The 22,333-nt window shown below is 62.4% G+C and overlaps 1 protein-coding gene across 1 annotated transcript in view; it reads left to right on the forward strand.

Annotated features, from left to right (window-relative positions):
* Positions 1-20,452, forward strand: part of MAP3K14 (mitogen-activated protein kinase kinase kinase 14) — a 42,367-nt gene extending 21,915 nt beyond the window's left edge. The window contains exons 2-16 of the mRNA XM_004621018.2: positions 21-289; positions 869-938; positions 2,469-2,661; positions 2,750-3,361; positions 4,852-4,989; positions 11,500-11,629; positions 12,026-12,157; positions 12,514-12,618; positions 16,311-16,474; positions 16,777-16,927; positions 17,534-17,920; positions 18,416-18,519; positions 18,726-18,870; positions 19,222-19,322; positions 19,615-20,452. Coding sequence (XP_004621075.2) covers positions 40-289; positions 869-938; positions 2,469-2,661; positions 2,750-3,361; positions 4,852-4,989; positions 11,500-11,629; positions 12,026-12,157; positions 12,514-12,618; positions 16,311-16,474; positions 16,777-16,927; positions 17,534-17,920; positions 18,416-18,519; positions 18,726-18,870; positions 19,222-19,322; positions 19,615-19,779 — 2,847 coding nt within the window. The 5' untranslated portion in view covers positions 21-39 and the 3' untranslated portion in view covers positions 19,780-20,452. The remainder of the gene's footprint in view (positions 1-20; positions 290-868; positions 939-2,468; positions 2,662-2,749; positions 3,362-4,851; positions 4,990-11,499; positions 11,630-12,025; positions 12,158-12,513; positions 12,619-16,310; positions 16,475-16,776; positions 16,928-17,533; positions 17,921-18,415; positions 18,520-18,725; positions 18,871-19,221; positions 19,323-19,614) is intronic.
* The last annotated feature ends 1,881 nt before the right edge of the window (positions 20,453-22,333 follow it).

Consider the following 22,333-nt stretch of genomic DNA (forward strand, 5'->3'; position numbering starts at 1 on the left):
GCCCCGCCCGCCTCGCGCAGGTGAGCGTCGGCCCGGGAGATGGCAGTGATGGAGGTGGCCTGCCCGGGCACGCCGGGCTCGGCGGCGCAGCAGAAGGAGCTCGCCGGCGGCACCAAGGAGAAGACGCAGGCCCTGGGCAAGGACAGCGCCCTCAGCCCGCTGGAGGCGGTGAAGAGCCCCGTGTTCTGCGGGAAGTGGGAGATCCTGAACGACGTGATCACCAAAGGCACCGCCAAGGAGGGCTCCGCGGGGGGCCCGGCGGCCATCTCCATCATCGCCCAGGCCGAATGTGAGGCCCGGCACGGGCGGGCGGGCGCGGGGGCCCCGGGGAAGGGGCAGGGAGCCAAGATTCAGCCCGAGGTGGGGAGTTGGGGCTCAGGGGTGTGTCTGGGGAACTGACCCAACTCGCACCTCCTGCGGTGAGCGTGGGCATCTCCGGAGAGGTCGGGTCCCCCAGAAGACCCCCTGTGACGCCTGCCCCCCTTGAGTGCCTTCCACCTGGCTGTGGCCCCACCCCAGACCTGCCCCTGGGCCTCAAACCAGGCCGCTTCCGCTCAACAAACCCCAGCAGCCCCCAGAACCCGAGAAACATCCCCGCTCCACCCAGACCAGGCACGCACACGTGTTTACACAGGTGCACACGCGTGTACTCCTCGAGTGTTTGCTGTGCACCACTGTCCGATGCAGGGGTTGGTTCGCTTAAGTTCCCCGGGAGGGGATGAAGCGGGTGCCCTGCTGACCACGTAGCACCGTGACCCCCAGCCTTGGCCACGAAGCCAGAGTGGGAGGGGAGCTGGCCCGGGGGGCAGGGCTGGGCCCCGGGGGCTGAGGCACCCCCCTGAGCCCTGCCCTGCCTTCCCTTACTCAGGTGAGAACAGCCAGGAGTTCAGCCCCACCTTCTCGGAGCGGATCTTCATCGCAGGTTCCAAGCAGTACAGGTAAGCCCAGGCGCCCTGTACCGTGCCCCACCCCGCCAGCCGCTGGCCCCAGGGACTCTTGTGTCCCGGAGACCTCCTGTCCCATCAGGGGGAGGGTGCAGGCCATGGCGGTGCGCATGGGGAGGGGGCTTCTCCTGCAGTCGCACCCCAGGAGGCCAGAGGGGGACAGATGGGGTGGGGGGGAGCAGCTCAGGGTCCCGAGCCAGACTTCATCTCTCCCCAGGGCCCCCAGAGGCTCTGGCCACTGCAGCAGAAGCTGGGCGCAGTTCCCGCCTCCCGGGCACGCGGCCCTGGCTTCTCGGGGTTCGCAAACTGCTGGTGATAAGAAGGCGGGAGGGCCGGGGCCGCTGCCCTTGAGCCCAGACACTCCCGCAGCATTCCTGGCCTGCCTTTTGGCCCAGCATGGCTCCCTTCCTGGGACAGGCCCACAGGAGGCCCGCAGCGGCCCCCGCCCCCACACTGGGGCGAGTCTGCTTCCTTTGCGGGGGGGCAGACCATGAGACCCCCCCCGACGGTGACAGGGGCTGTGATCAGCCCTGAGAGATGTTCTTTGGCCTTGGCCGCCTCCAAAAGCTCCTGTGGCCGTTGATGCCTGGGGAGGGAGTGGGGGGCGCCCAAGAACCAACTCGGAGCCACAAGGACCCTGCCCAGCAGGTGGGGGTGTGGGGAGAGGCCCCCTCCCACCACCACCCCTCCTTCCCGGGGCCCCAGCCAAAGCTCGCTCCTTCCTGGGCTGACTAACAAGGGTTGGTCAGGGCAGACATGGCCTGCTCGGGGTCGTGACCCACCCAGTCCCGTGCTCCCCTAGGCCCCCTCCCAGGACACCCCACCGTGGAGAGCTGCAAGAATTGCTTGTCTTGGGCCTGGAGAGATAGTATAGCGGGTAGGGCACCCTGTTAGATCCCTGGCACCCATACAGCGCTCCCCTCCCAAGCCCACCAGGAGCGATCCCTGAGCACCAATGGGTGTGGCCCCAAAACCAAAAATAATTTAAAAGATTTGCTTGTCTACCCCCCACTCCAGAACCGCGGTGTGCCCCCCGGCCCGCCGGCACGGCTGTTGACTGCCAGCTTGTCTGTGGGCTCACTTCGCAGGGAGCTACTTCATGGTGGGCGTGCAGGGGGACTTCCAAGCAGTGCTCAGAGTCCTGGGGCCCCTCCCGGCAATTCTCAGCTAGCCGGCCACTGGGCCGATGCCAGAGCGGGAGGCTGGTGCTGCCCAGGCCCTGTGGAGCTGGGGCTTCCCCGGGCCTCCCCAGTGGTGCCAGGGACCCAACCGGAGTGAGCCACATGCAAGGCCCCTTCCTCCCGGGACTGTCTCTGCGGCCCCAGCACCGTCTTGTGGGAACCTCATGGCCACCTGCCTGCGGGAAATCCTGCGCCCACTGGGGCCAGAGGACGGTCACCCAGGTGCCCGCTCCGCTGGGACCTGACCTCAGCCCGTGCCCTGGCCCGCGGCGCCCTTCCTTGTTCCCTTTCCCGAGCCCCTCGTTCTCAACGCCCACCTGTCCGCCCCTTCCTCCTCCTCTAGCCAGCCCGAGGGCCCTGACCAGGTCCCCAACAATGTGGCTCATGCCACCGAGGGCAAGATGGCCCACGCGTGCCCGAGGCGGAAACGGCGCAGCAAAGCCCGGAAGAAGCGCCGGAAGAGGCGCCCCAAGCCGGCACCGGCCAGACCTCTCCCCCGGACCCCCGAGCAGGAGAGCTGCACAGTCCCCGTGCAGGTGACGCCCGCCCCCCGCCCCCACCCCACCCAGGGCACCTGCGCCCTCGCCTGTCTCCTAATGCCTCTGTCTTTCCTTCCCCCCCCAGGAAGACGAGTCCCCCCTCAGCGCCCCCTATGTCCGAAGTGCCCCACAGTTCACCAAGCCCCTACAGGAGCCCGACCTCGGCCAGCTCTGTTTTAAGAAGCTCGGGGAGGGCCTGCAGCCCGGACCGCCCCGGCCAGAACTGTACAAACTGATCAGCCCCTTGCAGTGTCTCAACCACATGCGGAAACTCCCCCACCCTCAGCATGCGGGCCCCCTGCCCCTGCCCGCACACCCCTTCCCCTGCAGCCGCCTGCCCCATCCCTTCCCCTTCCACCTGCAGCCCTGGAAGCCTCACCCGCTAGAGTCCTTCCTCCTGGGCAAACTGGCCCCCTCGGACAGGCAGAAACCCCTCCCGCCTCTGCCCCTGAGCCAGCTGGCCTGTATCGATGCGCAGAAACCCCTGCCCCGGCCCCCGGACCCCAGCCGCCCCCCACGGGGCCCGGGCGAGAAGTTCTCCATGGAGGAGTACCTGGTCCACGCTTTGCAGGGCAGCGTGAGTCCCGGCCAGGCCCACAGCCTGGCCAGCCTGGCCAAGACCTGGTCGACGGGGGGCTCCAGGCCCCGGGATCCCAGCCCCCAAACTGAGGACAGCGAGGGGGTCCTGCTTACTGAGGTAAGGGACCCCTAGGCGCACACACTTAGGCCGAGGCCAGCACTGTCTCGCACGCAGGAGCTGGGTGGGAACAGCCAGGGAGAAGGGGCGTCCCTGGGACCCCAGGGAGAAGGGGTGTCAGGCCTGCCCCGCAGGAGTGTTCTGTCAGTCAGCGCCTCCCAGCCAGGGGCCACACAGAAGGCCACGGGGGACAGTCACGTCAGGGGCCAACCTGACGGAAGGATGGGGAGCAGCCCTCGAAGGAATCAAGGTGGGACGGGCCACAGTCAGGCAAAGGCGTACGTGCTGGCGGGTGTCACCGGGCACCTGCGCCCTGCTCGCCTGGGGCTCACCTTTCAGCTTCCAGGTCTGTGCAGGTTTTGGGTTTGTCAGTTTGGGTTTTTGTTTGTTTGTTGGGGGGTGACAGGTGATGCTCAGGGCTGATACTCCTGGCTCTGTGCTCAGGAATCGCTCCTGAGGAGCTTGGGGGACCCTATGGGGTGCCCGGGAATGAACCTGGGGTTCACTCATGAACATGCGAGGCCAGCGCCCTCCCTGCTGCCCTTCCAGCTGTGCTGGCCTTCTGTCCTTCTAGACGGTCACCTCGGCCCTGAGGATGTGTGTGTTAGACGGTAGATCCTCGAAGCAGGCACAGCCCGTGTGACGACAGGGACAGCAGCTTCACACCCATTTTCCATCTTTCCCTTTCCCTCTTTTTCTCTTCCTGGGTAGCTCTGTAACTTTGTTTTTCTTTGTTTTTATTTGGGGGCCACACCCAATGCCCTGTGGGATGGGGGGCCGGGGCTTAAACCCAGGTCAGGGTCAGCCACAGCCACGTACAAGCCCTCCCCGTTGTACTGTTGTTCCGGCTGTTTTTAGTCTCTGTAACCTTACAGGATCTTCCCAAATTCAAATTTGGGGAGTGGTTGCTTTTGTTTGTTTTACTTTTTCATTTCTTGCTGAAGTCATCTTTCCCCTGCAGTGCCGGCACCGATCTGGCTCCAGATTTCTAGGTTTTACTCCATCTGCCGCCGGCTCTATCCTTGGGCCCCCGCCCCTCTTTAGCGTCTCCTGCTCTTGGTCCCCTAGTCCCCGTCGTGTTGTGGTCAGGGCTGTTGATGGCCCGTTTCTGTCCCACAACTCCAAGTCCAGGGGGTCTCTTCTGCCTCTCTTGGTCCCCAGCATCCCCCAGAGTCCGGCCTGACGGGGGCTGGAGCCACAGTGCCGCAGGCTGGGCATGTGCCCTGCACGCGGCAAACTGCAGCTCGGGCCCGGCACCACATAGCTCCCGCTGGCCCACCAGGGGGGAGTGACCCCTGGGTGCAGAGGCAGGAGTGAGCCCTGAGCGCAGCTGGGTGTGACTCCAAACCCACAGAAATGAACGAATCAATAAACACCATGCAGGAGGGCGTCGGGGGGCTTTGGTTGTGAGAGCACAGCCCAGCGCCTGGTGACCCAGCGCCCCCCACCGCCCTGGGCGCTGACACCGACCTCTCTCCTGCCCACCCCAGAAACTCAAGCCTGTGGATTACGAGTACCGAGAGGAGGTCCACTGGGCCGCGCAGCAGCCGTGCCTGGGCAGGGGCTCCTTCGGGGAGGTGCACAGGATGGAGGACAAGCAGACGGGCTTCCAGTGCGCCGTCAAGAAGGTAGGGGCCGGCGCCAGCGGCCTGTCTCCCACCCTGTCCAGGACTCACGGGCAGTCCCAGGCGCCCCTGTGGCTCCCGTCGGGGCCCATGTCCCCCCTCCCCCTCCGGGAGCTGCAGGGTGCCTGAATGTGGGAGAGACTGAGCGTGAGACCATGGGTGCAGCCTGGACCCCTCTGGGTGCCCTTCAGGGGGGAACCAGAAGATGGTTGGATTGTCAGGATGTTCCCATGAAGCTGACTCCCACCCCCAAAACGCACCCCAGGGCAGCCTGGCCCCCAGCCCGGTAGGTGGGGAGAAGCCCCCCACCAGGGGCTTGGAAGCTGACATCACGTGGAAGTGGGCTAGGCAGGAGAGCCAGGCCTGCTGGTGCCCACGTGGGGGGCTCTGATGCCTCCTGGGGAAGGGTGGACAGGAGCTAAGGGGGCCCGGGGACCCCATCTCCCACACCCTCTTCCCATCGAGGTCACAGCTGAGACCAGCTGGACAGGCCCAGCCCCCACCGCCCTCCCCTTCTCTGTTTCTCCCCTCAGCTGACTCAGCTCACTTTGTTCGGAGGCCCCAGACGCAGCCTCAGAGCTGACACCCAGACCCCAGGCACCAGAATTCAGAAGTGTTTCCCTGTACCTTTTCTGTGGCCCCCTGGGTGGGTGCAATAAGCTCACTCAGAGATGCACCTTGTTTTCAAGTGGCTGTACCGAGGACACTCCCGCCCCACTGGCCTGGGCAGCTGAGGCTTTAGCTGGAGTCCCGGAGTTTGAGCCCCAGGGGGGTGGGGCGGGAGGGGGACTCCCCACAGGTATTACCCCAAGCTGCGGACGGTCTGTCCAGCAGGGAAGCCCCCGCCCGTGGCCCAACTCTGCACCGAGCACCAGCTAAGTCCTGCCAGTCCTCTGCAGCGCCCCCTCCCTGGGCGGGGGGAGGGGGGTGGGAAAGACATGGCAGTCCCTTCCCCCCAGGAGAGGCCGAGGGCGGGCGGGAGGAGGGCGAGAGGGTGAAGGGGCCAGTGCTGGGCGCTTCGTCACTGGCCATCTCAGCTGTTCCCTGCTGCCCCAGGACTCCAGGCAACACAGTAAACAACCCAAATATAGTCGACAAGACAGACCCTCGCTCCTCGCCCCCTCCCGCCCCCGGCAGAGGGAGCGTCCAGACCCCCCCCCCCGCCCCTCAAGCACCCCAAGATTACCTCGGCCTGTTGGGCAGACACAGCCCCTCCTTCCGTTCCAGGGGAGGGGTGCGTGCGGGCTGTGCTGTCCTTGAAGGGTTCCAGCTGGAAGGTCTGAGAAGGTTCCCTGCCAGGCAGGGCGGGAGCGGGATGGGGTGACTGGGAGCAGGGGCGGCCATCAGGCCCAGCTAGCCTGGACTGTGGCCGCTTCAGACTCTCTGCCCCTCCCCCCAAAACTCCACGGCCTCAGGTCAAGTTAGCCCGGAGGTCACGGCTCAGGGTTAAATACAGAATATGGGTTTGTGGGCTGGAGCGATAGTACAGAGGGTGGGGCGTTTGCCTGGCCCGAAGCTGACCCGGGTTCGAGCCCCAGTGTCACGTAGGGTTCCCCAAGCACTGCCAGGAGTGATTCCTCAGTCGTGCTGGGTGTGGCCCAAAAGAAAAGGGGGGTAACATAATTCTTATTTGTTTGGGGGGATATTTTGGAGGTGCCTCCCACACAGTGCTCAGGGGGCCCAGGGTGCACTCCTGCCAGTGCTCAGTCAACTGGGCCAGATAGTTGAATACGCAGACTAGTGACCAGGGCTGCTGGTGGCCCCAGGCTGTGGCCACTCAGGGGTCATGCTCAGGGGTCATGCAGTGCTGGGGACTGAACTCAGGCCTTGCCTCACCTCTGGGCAATCGCTCCGCTTTATTTCATTTCATTGTTTTGGTGCTGGGACTTAAACTCCACCATTCCACGCATAGCCCTGCATCCACCAGCCATGCGCCCTAGCCCTCTCTGCCTTCTCTCCCTCTGGGATTGTTTGGTTGTTTGTTGTACGGTTTTGATTGGTGGGGGTGGGGGGATGCATAACCTGGTGGTGCTCAGGGATCACTCCTGACAGTGCTATGACGACTGTATATTTGGGGAATTTGAACTGGGGTCAGCCATGTGCAAGGCAAGCGTCTTAACTCCTGTACGATCTCTGGCCGTTGTTTGATCTTTTATTTATTTATTTATTGGCATCTTGGGTTGCACCTGGCGATGCTCAGGGGTTCCTCCTGGCTCTACACTCTCAGGGATCACTCCTGGCAGTGATTCCTGACCATATGGAATGTCGGGGATCAAACCGGGGTTGGGCGCGTGTAAGGCAAATGTCCTACCCGTTGTACTATCACTCCACCCTCTGATCTTTAAGGGATTAAAAAAAAATAGAGACCAAGATTCCATTCCTGGCACTACATAACCCCCAAGCGCCATCAGCAGTAACCCCCAAACACTGAACTGCACTAGCCCTCTAGCTATGGCCCCAAAACCCAAATAATAAAAACGTGATTGTTCCCCGGAGACTCTGCACACCCCAGGTATTCTCCTGGGCTACTCTGTGCTCGTCGACTTTGTTCTTAGCAGGGACCTTACTCTTATGGTCCCAGGGTCAGATGGTGTGCGTGCACACGTGTTTTGTTTTTTTTTTTATGACCAAAGCCCCATACCCTCTGCCAGATGTTCATGGGGTCTGCAGCCCAGAGAGCTCAAGAACCGTTCATTTGAGAGCATCTGGCCTGAGCACGGAGTCTCCTTTGGACCCAGCCCAGTGGGCTGGGAGAGGCCTCTGGCCCCAGGCGGGGTGGATACTTATGTGCCATGAAGCTGGGAGATGCCAGCCAGGTCCACAAGAGAGGTCCCCCTGGACAATGTTTAGGAGGAAAGTGTCTGAGATTTGAGAAAAGACTGTCTCCAGGGCAGCACGGAAGTAGAGGAACCGTGGTTTGTTTACCCTAGCGTGTTGCTCTTACCGGAGTTGCTGCCATGTTCATCACTGGTCATCCGTGCTATTTCCTGGCATCCCTGCAGGAACATGCAGAGGGGCAGTTATCCCCTTTTCACTGATGAAATGTAACAGATCAAAGTCCCAGAGAAATCAGGAAGGCAGGACTGAAGGAGGACGGTGTCCCAGGGCCACGCATGCAGGCGGCCGGGCGGGGGGGCATAGCTTGTGGATTTGGCCCGCTGACCTCACTCATACGCACCCCCACCCCGCCAAGGCTCGCCCCAACGTCTGTAAAATGCACAGCACGAGCTCCCAGGCCTACGTCGGCATCCGACTTCCCCACCTGATCCCAGTCGAGACACCCACCCCGAGCTCCCCAGTCTCGGAGTAGTGACCTGGGCAGGCGTCGGCCTCCTCTTGGCTGAGTGGGGAGGAGGATAACACCGCCAGCTGGGCTGGGCACAGACGTGGGCGTCTCAGCACCCAGCAGTCAGCAGAGCGTTGTCATGGTCGTCACTGCAGCGAGCCCCTGGCCCGTCCCGAGAGACACTCTGGGCTGGCCCTTTGTGCCCTCCGACTCCCAGTGCTCCGGGGGAGCTTGTCTCTTTGGTTTTAGTTTTGGGGGCCACACCCAGCGATGCTCAGGGCTTACTCCTGCCTCTGCACTCTGGGATCACTCCTGTTGGTGCTCAAGGGACCACACAGGATGCCAGGGATCGAGCCTGAGTTGGCCGTGTGCAAGGCAAGCGCCTGTTCCTCTAGCCGCCCTCGCCTGTTTTGAACGCGTCAGTCGTAGAGCAGGAGTGGGAATGTCCGGTCTGAGATTGTACGAGACCCGTCGGTCAGGGCGCTGGCCCTGGTGCAGGACGGGACCAGCCCCCCTCCCCTCTCCTCGGCTGCCACAGCCCACCTGCCTGTTCTACGTCGCCCAGAAATGCTGCTGCAAATCTCCAAACGGCCCCGGACCGAGGAAGCTTCCCCTCTCTGCTCTCAGGGAACTATGGATTGTGGTTTTTTTTCTTTTTGGGTCACACCTGGCGATGCTCAGGGGTTACTCCTGGCTCTGCACTGAGGAATTACCCCTGGCTGTGCTCAGGGGACCATATGGGATGCTGGGAATTGAACCCGGGTCAGCCTTGTGCAAAGCAAAGGCCCTACCCTCTGTGCTATCACTCCAGCCCCATTGTTGGTTTTTTTTTTTTACGAAGCATCCCAAACCTTCTGGGTTCATGGCTTTTCACGTCTCAGGAATTTTTTCGGGGCACCTCAGGCCATTGGAACAACAGTGCACCTGAGCTTGTAAACAATTTTTTCCTCTTGTTTCCTCTTGTTTTAAATGGGGGCTGGAGCGATAGCACAGCAGTTGGGCTTTCGCCTTTCACGAGGCCAACCCGAGTTCGATTCCTCCGCCCCTCTCGGAGAGCCCGGCAAGCTACCAAGAGTATCGAGGAGCCCGCACGGCAGAGCGTGGCAAGCTACCCGTGCGTATTGAATATGCCAAAAACAGTAACAATAAGTCTCTCAATGAGAGACGTTACTGGTGCCCCCTCGAACAAATCGATGAGCAATGGGATGACAGTGACAGTTTTGAACAGCGTGTCTACCTGGCCTCAATGCAGCTTCTCAAAACCTGGACTCACGTTGGACACCTTCAGTTCCTGCCCCTCGTCCCCCCACCAAGTGCTGTTTATGGCAGCAGCCCCCAGAAACCTCACTCCCAGGAGCTCCCTCGTGAGGCGTGCCACACGACCCGGCTCCCACGTGGCTCTGACATGGCCCTAACTGACTCTGGAGCGCCTGGTGTCGTCAGGGTCCTGCTGAGGTGCTCACGGCTGCTTCCCTGGGGACCAGCCCACACCCTGGGGACAATACGGCGAACCGCTGCCAGCTTGAGTCCCACTTTAGGTCACGCTCAGAGCTGGCTGGAATAAGTGACGAAGGTCCACGTGAGCTAGCTAAGCCGGCCAGATCGCGTTGAAATGACTAGAAGAGAGACGTTTTTCCACTGATGGGTCCAGAACCTCCACGGCATCAGGCCTGCCTCCCGCCCAGTCAGCAACTCTCAGAACTGAACTGCGGCTGGCGGGCTGCCGGGCGTGACTGGCGCCCCCTGGCGACACCTCCGTGCGCAGGAGAGAAGCCCCAGCAGCCAGAAAGGCGTCAGCCACCAGCTGCCCCCGCTGGCGGTGCAGGGAGGGGGCATGAAGCCAGGCTGCCGCCTCTCCTGGCCACTGGTCATCATCGCCCCCCCACCTCCCACCCGCCAGGGGCAGGGGCCTGCAGCTGGCAGATGGAAGCCGAGCGCCCTGGGAAGTGAGCTACCTGTGGAACAGTGGGCGAGTGTCCCGACATGGATGTTTGTGTCACGGGCCCGTTTCTTCCCGCCGCGTCAGGCTTTCCCCGGCTGGGGAGAGTGGGTGAGCCCCGCCGGACAGCCGCACAGCCCTGCCTTGGCCGAGCCCCTCCCAGAGGCCTCTCCGTGCCGGGCGCTGGGGAAACAGCTGCAAAGAGTCAACAAACACTGTCTCCTCGTCTCTGTGGACGTTGCAGCCCTGGCGGGGAAAGATAAATCATTCCTGAGAGCTGAGAAGGGCGCCGGGAAGCCAGAGTCTTGCCACGTTAGCTCTGGCCACCGGGAAGGCGAGAGCCCAGCCCACGCGGAGCAGGCGCGGGTGCTGAGCCACAGAGGAATCACGTCCGAGAAATGCTGCAGCTATTTGGGCCAGACTGGAAAATAATGTGGAGGGGCTGGAGCGATAGCACAGCGGGTAGGGTGTTGGCCTCGCACGCGGCCGACCCGAGTTCGATTCCCAGCATCCCATATGGTCCCCCGAGCACCGCCAGGAGTGATTCCAGAGTGCAGAGCCAGGACTGACCCCATTGCATCACCGGGTGTGACCCAAAAAGGAAAAAAAAAAAAGATGAGAAAAATAAGGGGGAGGGCCTGGAGCAGTAGTACAGCGGAGAGGGCACTGGCCTTGCCCATGGCCGACCCGGGTCTGATCCCTAGCACTCCATACCCCGAGCACCGCCAGGAGTAACCCCTGAGCGCCAGAGGGCTCGGACAGGGGTTCAGGTGTTGCCTTGCAGTCTCTAGCACCTGATGGCCTTTGGGCTCAGCCAGCTGCTGCTCTGGGGACCCCCAAGCACAGTTGGTGGAGGGCAGGTAATCCCCAGGACCCCAGCAGCAGCCAGTGCTCAGGCCCACGGGCCAGCTGGCCAAGAATGACAAAGGAAAGACTCTAGGAGGGTCCTGCTCGGGAGGCCCCGAATAAATACATTTAATCCGGGCCTGTGCTCGAGGGCGGGCAGGCTTGCAGACAGTGGCTCCCCTCTGACTCCCCAGTTGGCACCCTGCAGAGCTCGAGCCAAACCCACCTCTGAGCTGTGCTGGGCGTCTTCACGGGGGCACTTGATGCGGGCAATGGAGGGACTCATCATTGTTCCCGGGTCACTGGGGTCCTGCTTCTGTCCCACCTGTGTATGCAGAAGATTCCCTGCGCCCGAGGACAGGTGGGACACCCTCCGGTCTGTGGAGGCTCGGGACCCCTGCCCGGCCCTGACCCAGAGCCACCTCTGACACCCCTCACCCAGGTGCGCGTGGACATGTTCCGGGCAGAGGAGCTGACGGCCTGCGCGGGGCTGACGTCACCCAGGATCGTGCCTCTGTACGGAGCCGTGAAGGAGGGCCCTTGGGTCAACATCTTTATGGAACTGCTGGAAGGTAGGGGCCCCGCCCACTTCTCCCCGAGACTCACGGCCAGGTCTCCCTGAGTCTTCCCCAGTTGACCTTGGGCCCCAGACAATCCAATGTGTTTGTTTTGGGGCCACACCCGGCGGTGCTCAGGGCTGACTGACCCCTGGCTCTGCACTCAGGGATCACTCTTGGCGGGGCGTGGAGTGCCATCGGGGGTGCCAGGGATTGAACCCTGGTCATACCAGGCAAGAGCCCTACCCCCCCGTACTGTCTCTCCAGCTCCCACTGTCTGTTTCAGAACTCTGCAACCTTTTAACATGGGGCTGGAGAGAAAGAATCCAGTGGCCTGCCCCTCCAGGCCCTTTGCCCTGGCTCGCTCGGTGGCTGGGCGAGCACCGGGCAGACTGGCCGTTGGTTTCCTAGGTGGCTCCCTGGGCCAGCTGATAAAGCAGAAGGGCTGTCTGCCGGAGGACCGCGCCCTCTACTACCTGGGCCAGGCCCTGGAGGGGCTGGAGTTCCTGCACACTCACAGGGTCCTGCACGGAGATGTCAAAGGTGAGGCGGGCCCCCAGACTGGTCCCCAGTGGCCCCTGCCCCGTCCCCCTGCATTCCTGCCCCTTCTTGCTGGCCTGCCGTCACCTGCACTGGCAGGGACTGCTGAGTCAGGCCACCAGTGCCGGGAACGGGGCCCTGAGTGCCCACTGCCTGGTGCCCGTTTCCAGTGGCTGCCCCAGGGGAGAAAGTAGCAGCGGGGTGAAAGGGAGCCCCCCTGCTTCCGGCCTGCACTGCCAGCCCCCTTCCTCCCTCCATGACTGAGGGCCCCGGGCAGCAGCGGCCTTGGGGGTCAGCCAGCAGGTGGCGTCCCCAAAGTCCCCGCCCGGCTCACCTGTTCTTCGCCGGGGCCCTCACAGCTGACAACGTGCTCCTGTCCAGCGACGGGAGCCGCGCAGCCCTCTGCGACTTCGGCCACGCCGTGTGCCTGCAGCCCGATGGCCTGGGGAAGGCCCTGCTCACAGGTGAGCCCCCCACACCCCCCCGGCCCACGGCAACCACAGGCAGCAGCTGCCAGAGCAGCCGGCAGCACCTCTCACCGCTCTACCTTGCCCCTTGCCCCCGGTATTTCGGCGCCCACAGGTCGCTGCTGCCCTGTCTGGCTTGAATGCCGCTGTGTGTCAGGAGCTCGTCTCTGGGTGTCAGGAGCTCGTCTCTGGGTGTCAGGAGCTCATCTCTGGGTGTCAGGAGCTCGTCTCTGGGTGTCGGGAGCTCGTCTCTGAGTGTCAGGAGCTTGTCCGTGTGTGTGTCAGGAGCTCGTCTCTGGGTGTCGGGAGCTCGTCTCTGAGTGTCGGGAGCTTGTCCGTGTGTGTGTCAGGAGCTCGTCTCTGGGTGTCGGGAGCTCGTCTCTGAGTGTCAGGAGCTTGTCCGTGTGTGTGTCAGGAGCTTGTCTCTGGGTGTCAGGAGCTCGTCTCTGGGTGTCGGGAGCTCGTCTCTGAGTGTCGGGAGCTTGTCCGTGTGTGTGTCAGGAGCTCGTCTCTGGGTGTCGGGAGCTCGTCTCTGAGTGTCGGGAGCTTGTCCGTGTGTGTGTCAGGAGCTCATCTCTGGATGTCGGGGGCTTGTCTGTGTGTGTGTCAGGAGCTGTCTGTGAGTGTTGGGAGCTTGTCCGTGTGTGTGTCAGGAGCTCGTCTCTGAGTGTCGGGAGCTCGTCTCTGGGTGTCGGGAGCTTGTTCGTGTGTGTGTCAGGAGCTCGTCTGAGTGTCAAGAGCTCGTCTCTGAGAGTGTCAGGAGCTCATCTGTGAGTACCAGGAACTTGTCTGTGTGTGTCGAGTGTGTCAGGAGCTCGTCTGTGTGTGTCAGGAGCTTGTCTGTGTCAGGAGCTCGTCTGAGTGTCAGAAGCTCATCGGAGTGTATCAGGAGTTCACCTCTGAGTGTGTCAGGAACTTGTCTGTGTGTGTCAGGAATTCATCTCTGTGTCAAGAGCTCGTCTGTGTGTGTCAGGAGCTCATCTCTGAGTGTCAGGAGCTTGTCTGAGTGTGTCGGGAGTTCGTCTGTGTGTGTCAGGAGCTCATCTGAGTGTGTCAGGAGCTCATCTGTGTGTGTCAGGAGCCTGACTGTGTGTTTGTCAGGAGCTCATCTGTGTGTGTGTCAGAACCTCATCTGAGTGTGTCAAGAGCTTGTCTCTGTTTATAAGGAACTCATCTCTGTCAGGAGCTTGTCTTTGAGTGTGTCAGGAGCTCATCTGTGTGTGTTAGGAACTTGTCTGTGTGTGTCAGAAATTCATCTGAGTGTGTCAGGAGCTCGTCTGTGTGTCAGGAGTTCATATCTGTGTGTCAGGGGCTTGTCTGTATGTGTGTCAGAAGCTCATCAGAGTATGTCAGGAGCTTATCTCTGAGTGTGTCAGGAGCTCATCTCTGAGTGTGTCAGGAGCTTGTCAGAGTATGTCAGGAGTTGTCTGTGTATGTGTCAGGAGCTGGTCTCTGAGCTTCCTGCTGCACAGACATGAAAGCTGGGCCCCACCCTGGGGTCCATGTCTCCACCCCGGGTCTGACCTCCCAGTCTCACACAGGACCCTGGGAGGACACACCCAGGGGCTCGATCCTCTGCAGCTAGAGAAAACTTTAACGTACACCTCTTACAAGCTATTTGGCAACTACAGAGTCAAATGGTAGAAAAGAGCAGGGAATAAATATCCTCAGCAATTCACCAGTTCTCTTGCCCCAAGAGATAGTTGTAAATATTTAAGATCATTCCTTCCAGGTTGGTTTTCTTTTATTTGTTTTTTTAGGGTTTTTTGTTTTTTTATGTTTGTTTTTTTGTTTCTTGTGGGTTTTTTTGTTTGTTTGTTTGTTTGTTTTGCTTTTTGGATCATACCCGATGATGCACAGGGGTCACTCCTGGCTCTGCACTCAGGAATTACCCCTGGCGGTGCTCAGGGGACCATATAGGATGCTGGGAATTGAACCCGGGTTGGCTGCGTGCAAAGCTAACGCCCTACCCACTGTGCTATCGCTCCAGCCCCTGGTTTTCTTTTATATGTGTTGGTTTTCTTTTATATGTGTGCATAGATATGCATATGTGTATGTATGGCATTATAACACAAATTCGTGTTGGTTTTTTTTTCCATTTATGCCACTAAGCTTAATTTCATATTAAGCCAAGAAAAATAAATAACCGACAACAAGTAGGTAATTCTGCTTTCGGCTGTGTCGGAGCTGTCCCGTGAGCATGGAGACAGGCCACTTTTCGTGGATGTGGTTTTGTTCTGCCGTCCTGTGGGCCTCAGTCGTGCACCGGAGCTGCTCCCCAGCTGAGCCACATCCCAGCCCGACCTCCACTTCAAAATAACTTTAGTGGTTTTTTTGCTTATTGTGAATGTCTTTTTTTTTTTTCTTATTTCTTGCAGAAAGTAAAGCTAAGCAAACAAAAACTACAAATCACCAAGAAAAATCATTGATTAGTATCTGCTATCAATCTTTCAAATCTTATTCATATGCTGTTTTCTTTTTACTTACTGAAGTTTCAGGAACATGATAGCATGGTATAACTGAACATTTTTATGCCCAGATCCCTCCCCTCACCCTTTTTTTTTTTCTTCTTGGTGGGGAGACCCACACCCAGCAGTGCTCAGGACTTACTCCTGGCTCTGTGCTCCGGGATCATTTCTGACAGGTCTCATGGAACCCTATGTGGTTCTGGGGATCAAACCCAGGTTAGGCACATGCGAGCAAACGCCCCACCTGCTGTACTGTTGCCCCAGCTCCTTCTCCCCCTTCTTAAAAAGAACTAGAAGGGTTGAATCCAGAGAACAGAGCCGAGTCCCACATGTGACATTTATGCAGGTCTCAGCAGGGCTGCTGACCTCCTTCCCCTGCAAGTCTGACTTGGAGACTTTCTGTCTGAGTCTTTCCGAGCTCTGGTTAGAGCTCAAAGGTCTAGAGCACTTGCCTTGCATGCAGGAGCCCCGGCTTTCCCTCCAGCCCCACGGGGGCCCCTGAGCACTGACAGGAGCCCAACACAAGAGCCTCGTGTGGCAGAAAAAAAAAAAAAGCAAATCAGAATTAAAAAATTGTAATTCCTTGGGGCCTGAGAGATAGTACAGCGGGGAGGGTGGTTGCCTTGTACATAACTGACCCTGGTTCCATTCCCCCACACCACACACCTTGAGCCCCACCAGGACCATCCCTGAGCACAGACAGTTGTAGCCCCCCAAAAAAACAAAATTAATTTTAAAAATTAAAAGTTTTTTTCTTGGGGCTGGAGCAATAGCACAGAGGGTAGGGCGTTTGCCTTGCACAAGGCTGACCCGGGTTCAATTCCCAGCATCCCATATGGTCCCCTGAGCACCGCCAGGGGTAATTCCTGAGTGAAGAGCCAGGAGTAACCCCTGTGCATCGCCAGGTGTGACCCAAAAAAAAAAAAAAAAAAGTTTTTTTCTTTTGGGGGGGTCACACCTGGCAATGCTCAGGGGTTACTCCCGACTCTGCACTCAGGAATTGCTCCTGGTAGTGCTCTGGGGGGGACCATATGGGATGCCAAGGATCGAACCCGGGTCGGCTGCATGCAAGGCACACGCCCTCCCCGGTGTGCTATCTCTCAGCACCTCAAAGCAGGGTAGAGACCAGCACAGGGTCTCCCGGGAACTGTTGGGGGTCGCCCCTGCTGAGTCTCCTGCCCCTCCAAGTTCATGGCTGACCTTTCTCCCTGGCCCTCTCAGGGGACTACATTCCTGGCACCGAGACCCACATGGCCCCAGAGGTGGTGATGGGCAAGGCCTGCGACGCCAAGGTGGACATCTGGAGCAGCTGCTGCATGATGCTGCACATGCTCAACGGCGTCCACCCCTGGACCCAGTACTTCCCCGGCCGGCTCTACCTCAAGGTGTGCAGCCGCGGCCGGCCAGCAGGGGGCAGCAGCAGGGTGGCGCCTCCCGTCCATCGGGGCTGCTCGTCCACCGCCAGGGGGATGCAGATGGGGACAGTGTGCGAGCCCGACCAAGTCACTTGTCACCTACCTCCGAGGGACCCAACGGGAGGCCCGGGATGGGGGTCAGCGCTCCTCAGGAGAGTGCAGGCCTCCCTCTAGCCCAGGCCAGGCCCGTCCCTGGCTGGCACAGTGGGGAAGGGACAGGGGCAGGGCCAGGTCGGGGAGGCAGGCCTCCCATGCTGCTTTTGACCCCCCAGATTGCGCGCGAGCCCCCTCCGGTGCGGGAGATCCCCCCGTGCTGTGCCCCGCTGACGGCCCAGGCCATCCAGGAGGGCCTGAGGAAGGAGCCGGCCAACCGAGCGTCCGCCGCGGAGCTGGGGAGCAAGGTCAGCCTGGCGCTGCAGCACGGTACGAGCCCGCGCTAGCCGGGGCACGCCTGGACATCTGTGGGGAGCAGCGGGGTGCACCTGGTGTCCCTCCCGGGGGGTGTGGAGCAGCCAGGGTCGGGGTAGAAGCTCGGAGCTCACGGGGCCGCTGGGGTTGACCGGGGGGGGGGGGGGGGGGGGCGGTGGAGCCAGGAGAGGCCCCAGCACCCGTGTCTGCAAGTCGGGATTGGTTCTGTTCGGGGACCGCAGCCAGGGATGCTCAGGGCCAGTGCTCAGGGGTCACTCCTGGTGGGGCTGGGGGGCACTATGATGGGGTGTCGAGGGTCAGGTCCCCCGAACCCCACCACTGTGCACTCTCTCCAGCCCAAATAAGTCTAAAGCCGCACACCAGGTGACGGCCAGGGTGCAAGTGGGGCGGGGTGGAGGAAGGGAGTGCTCGAATGGCCCCCCAACAGCAAGGGGGTGGGCCCCATCCCAGATCTGGCACCCCCTGCCCCAAGTGGGTATCCCCTGAGCTGCCGTGGGCCCTGTGCTTCCTGAGGCAGAAAGGGGGGGCTGGCCTGTCCGTTCCCACGAGGCCCCTCCAGTGCCCCCGCCCCCAACACCTCTCCTGTGCTCTCTCTCCTAGTGGGGGGTCTGAGGAGCCCCTGGAGGGGTGAGTTTAAAGAACCGAGATGCCCGCCGCCACTGCCAGCCGGCCGGCCACCACCCCCGGACCCCTGTCACCAGCCCCCGCAGGCCTCTCCATCCGGGGAGCCCCTGCCAGGGGCGCCAGGATTGCAGCCCGCCGAGGACACACCGGACGGGGCCCCGAAGCTCCAGCCCCCTCTGCCCCCGGACCCCCCGGAGCAGAGCAGATCTCCAAGCCCTCTCTGGGGCAACCAGGGCAAGGAGGAGCCGGGCGCGTGGGACGCCCAGCCTCTGTCCTCCCTGGGCCCCGCGCCCCCCAGGACCCCCAGCTCGCCCGAGCGGAAACCCACCTTCCCAGAGCAGGAACTGCAGCAGCTGGAGCTCGGTAGGCCCCGCCCCGCCCACTCCACCCCTCCCCTGCACCCCTCCATCCCTGCAGCCGCTGGAGCTCAGTAGGCCCAGTCCCGCCTCACCCCTCCCCTACCTCTGCAACCCTCCATCCCTGCATCAACTGGAGCTCGGTAGGCCCCGTCTTGTTCACCCTGCCCCTACCCCTGCACCCCTCCATCCCTGCAGCAGCTGGAGCTCAGTAGGTCCAGTCCCGCCCCACCCCTCCCCTACCTCTGCACCTCTCCATCCCTGCAGCAGCTGGAGCTCGGTAGGCCCCGTCCTGCCCCACCCCTTCCCTACCCCTGCACCCCTCCATCCCCGCAGCAGCTGGAGTTCGGTAGGCCCAGTCCCACTCCACCCCACCCCTACCCCTGCACCCCTCCATCCCTGCAGCAGCTGGAGCTCGGTAGGCCCCGCCCCGACCCCCTCTACCCCACCCCTGCCCCCACAGCCCCACAGGGCACCGGGTCACGGCCGTCTCTCCCCGCAGAGCTGTTCCTCAGCAGCCTGTCGCAGCCCTTCTCTCTGGAGGAGCAGGAGCAGATCCTGTCCTGTCTCAGCATCGACAGCCTCTCCCTGTCCGATGACAACGAGGTGAGGCCTCCGCCCAGGGCGGCCGTCCAGCCTGGGGCGACCCCATGTCCCGTGCGCAAGGAGCAGCGGGGGGCGGGGCTAGGGGGGGCTCCCGGCTGGCCAGGGACCCTGAGCCGGCGGCAGTGCCCGAGCCCAGGGCAGCCCTTCCTCGCCCCTCGTCCCACTGGGAGCAAGGCTGGAGCGGCCACGACCCCCTGTCGTTTCAGAACCCCTCGAAAGCCTCGCAGAGCTCGCGGGACACCCTGAGCTCGGGCGTGCACTCGTGGGGCAGCCAGGCGGACGCGCGCAGCGCCAGCTGGAACATGGTGCTGGCCCGGAGCCGCCCCACCGACACCCCGAGCTACTTCAACGGTACAGCCCCGGCCCTGGCACGGGCGGGCGGGGCTGCTCAGCGAGCGGACGCTGTGGCCCCGGGTGCGGCAGGGGTAGCCCTAGCTGGGTCACGACACTGGGTGGGAATGTTCCCGAAGGGGGAGGGGAGCTCGGGATGCCTCAGGCCCCACCCTCCCAATCTGAAGTCAGAGTTGGACGAGGCCCCACTCCCTCGCCGAGCGCGGAGAGGCCGGACCAGGGCGTGGCTGATGCACCCGCTACGCGGCCAGCCAGCGTGCCTGGGCATGAGCCCCTCAGAGCACTGGGGCTGGGTTTGGGCCATGGCCCCCCACCAGCCGGCCCCGCTCACGACCCCTGCCTGCCCCCTAGGTGTCAGAGTCCAGATACAGTCTCTGAGCGGCGAACACCTGCACATCCGGGAATTCCACGGGGTCAAAGTGGGGGACATCGCCACGGGCATCAGCGGCCAGGTACGTGGCAGGGACGGGACTGAGCCCAGAGGCCAGGGGCTTGGCCCTGCTCAGCAGAGAAGAAATGGACCCCAGAGAATGCTGGCCTCAGGTGACCCCCAGGGTCTCCCGGTCAGGCCACCAGTATTGACCGGGGCGGGGGGGTCCCCAGAACCAGGGGGTCACAGGGAGCCCTCCCAAGGGACGCACAGGTGGGGAACCAAGACCCTGGGTGGTCTGCTGGGCCCGAGGGAGAGGCCCCCGGCCTGGCCCCTCAGTGCCCGTCTCAGAGCCGGGTTTGCTCCGCCCCCAGATCCCAGCCGCCGCCTTCAGCTTGGTGGCCAAGGACGGACAGCCCGTGAGCTACGACATGGAGGTGCCCGACTCGGGCATCGACCTGCGCTGCACCCTGGCGCCCGACAGCAGCTTCGCCTGGAGCTGGAGGGTCAAGCACGGGCAGCTGGAGAACAGGCCCTAGAACAGGCCTAGAACAGGCCCGCACGCCGCTCTCTCTCCGCCTGAGCAGAACTGCCTCCGGGCTCCAAGTGGACGGAGCGTGTGAAATCTGCAAGGGCTGTTTAGTGGGGTGCCCTTCCCACCGCCGCCCCCCAGCCCCCGTCACCGGGGTGCTTCCAGGCCCACCTCTGGGGACAGTCACGGGGGCAGTTGTCCTGGCATCCGGGGTGCCCCAGCTTGGTGGGGACACAGGTCCACACAGGCCGAGCCCCCGCTTCAGCCAGCGGCCAAGGCGGCATCAGTGAAACGGTTCTCAGAGCCCAGGCCTGAGAGCGAGGCTGCCCCTCCCCCTAGCCGACCCTCAGTGCCCGGACCCAGTGCTGGGTGACAGGCCGGCGGGCGCGGGAGGGCCCGGCAGACAGAGGTGCTCACCCCCACACACACACCAGCTTCCCGGCCCAGCCCTGCCCTGGCCACGGGCGCTGCCCACTGCACTTTACACCCCGATGACCTCAAAGCACTTTCACAGTCGCCCTCTGGGAGGGCGGGGGGCATTGTGTGAGCAGGACTGGGCCGGGAGACGGCGTGACGAGACCCGCTGCTCTCCGTACGTGACCCCTTGAGATGCCCCCCATGGCCTGCCCCCAGGTTGCCAGTCAGGACTCATTGTAGCATTAAATCAACTGTGAATTGTGGGGGGCCACAGGACTGTTTGTCTCGGTTTCTGGGGTGAGGGGCATCTCCTGGGAGTCCTCCCTGCAGAGTCCTCCTCCCCACACCTGGCCAGGATTGTTCCCGCCCAGCCACACTGACTCACGCAGACTTCAGCCAGTAGGAACTCAGACAAAAAGCCTGGGCTGGGGGCTGGAGCGATAGCACAGCGGGTAGGGCGTTTGCCTTGCACGCAGCCGACCCAGGTTTGATTCCCAGCATCCCATAGGGTCCCCTGAACACCGCCAGGAGTAATTCCTGAGTGCAAAGACAGGAGTAACCCCTGTGCATCGTCGGGTGTGACCCAAAAAGCAAAAAAAAAAAAAAAAAAAAAGACTGGGCTGATAACAGCTAGGCACACCCCAGCCACCCCCACCCGAGCCCCGGCCACCCCCACCTGAGCCCCGGCCATCCCCACTCTCACCTGGCTGCCGCCCGCCTCTGCCTTGATGGACGGAGTGTGTGAAATCCCCAAGGGCCATTTCCAGCCATGGTGGTGGGGTGGATGCCCTTCCCACCACACCCACACACACACCGGGGTGCTTCCAGGCCCACCTCCGGGCTGCCCGCTTTCCCTGGTTAGGCAAGAAAGCATGGTGGCCACAGGACAGCCCCTGGTCAGCACCCAGCTCAGGCCAAGGTGGAGGGGACAGCCGCGCCACAGCCTGGCCACTGACCAGGCACACAGGCCAGCTGCATGCCACAGCCCAGAACCAGTGTCCCATCCTCCCCCGTAACCCCCCAACACCAGCTCCTGTCCCCAAGACCTAAGCTCCTGCATGCGGGCGCTGACCCAGGCTGCTGGGGTGCAGGGCCTGGCGTGATGGGACCAGGCGCCAGGTCTGGTCTAGCCCGGCTTCTGCTGACGCTCTGTGCAAATACCTGTGTACCTTGGGGCTAAGACAGCAAAGCCAGTGGGTGCTGGGGTCCTCGGGGGCCCCGGCCGGCACCAGCACTCCGCAGTTCCTTGCCAATGGCTGCCAGTGGCGGGTTTCTCTAGCACAGCCCCCTGCCCTGAGCCGGCAGCGGGGGGGCTCTTGAGAGCAAGGCTCCAACTGCCTTCTCGCCTCAGGACCCCCACCAGCACAGGGACGGCAGCCCGGTGCCACCCCTGGGGAACTCGGGCCGGGGGGTGCATGCCTGCCGCCAGCTCTGTGCACTCTAGGCTGTGCCGACTCATGGATTCCAAACTTCAGGTCATTCCCGGTCGCATCCTACCGTCTCTGGTGGGTACTTGGAGCAACCTCGGGGAACAGCTGTCTGCTTCACAGACACTCTCCAGCACCTCCCCGGTACTTCTCGCCTTCCCCCGAGCAGGGATGTTTGCCCCGTAGAGGCAAACGTGGGGTCCTCTTCTCCAGACCCCCTCACCCCAGAGGCAAGAGCCAGCATCAAACACTAGCCATGAGTGGACCCCCCCCCCGAGCAGCTTCCCCCCTTTTTTACACATCCCTGGGGCCAGCAGACTCCTGCAGACACCTGCACCCTCCTGCGAGGCTCGGCGTGGCCCGTCCTGGCTGGGAAGAGCTAGAAGGGTGAACCCCGAGGTCTAGCCCAGAGAAGGGGACCGAGGAGGCAGAGGCGGGACTGGCCCGCGGGAATAGAGACTCCTGGGTCCAGGAAACGGCTCTGCAAGGACAATGAGCCCCAGAAGCTGGTGCCGTGCTCAGGGATAGCCAGGCTGCTCCAAGGCCTGGCTACAGGCTGGGACAGGCCCGTCAGGACAGACCAGGCGGGACCTTGAGGCCAGCACGTGGCCACATCTTGGAGGCAGGTGTGGGCCTGGGGGCTCAGGGGCTCCTGGAGACGCCCAGGCCAAGGGAGCTGGATTCCAGGGGCCCAGCCAGGCACACTCAGCCCTCGGT

Source organism: Sorex araneus, chromosome 3 (genome assembly GCF_027595985.1).
Source record: "Sorex araneus isolate mSorAra2 chromosome 3, mSorAra2.pri, whole genome shotgun sequence".
NCBI lineage: Eukaryota > Metazoa > Chordata > Mammalia > Eulipotyphla > Soricidae > Sorex > Sorex araneus.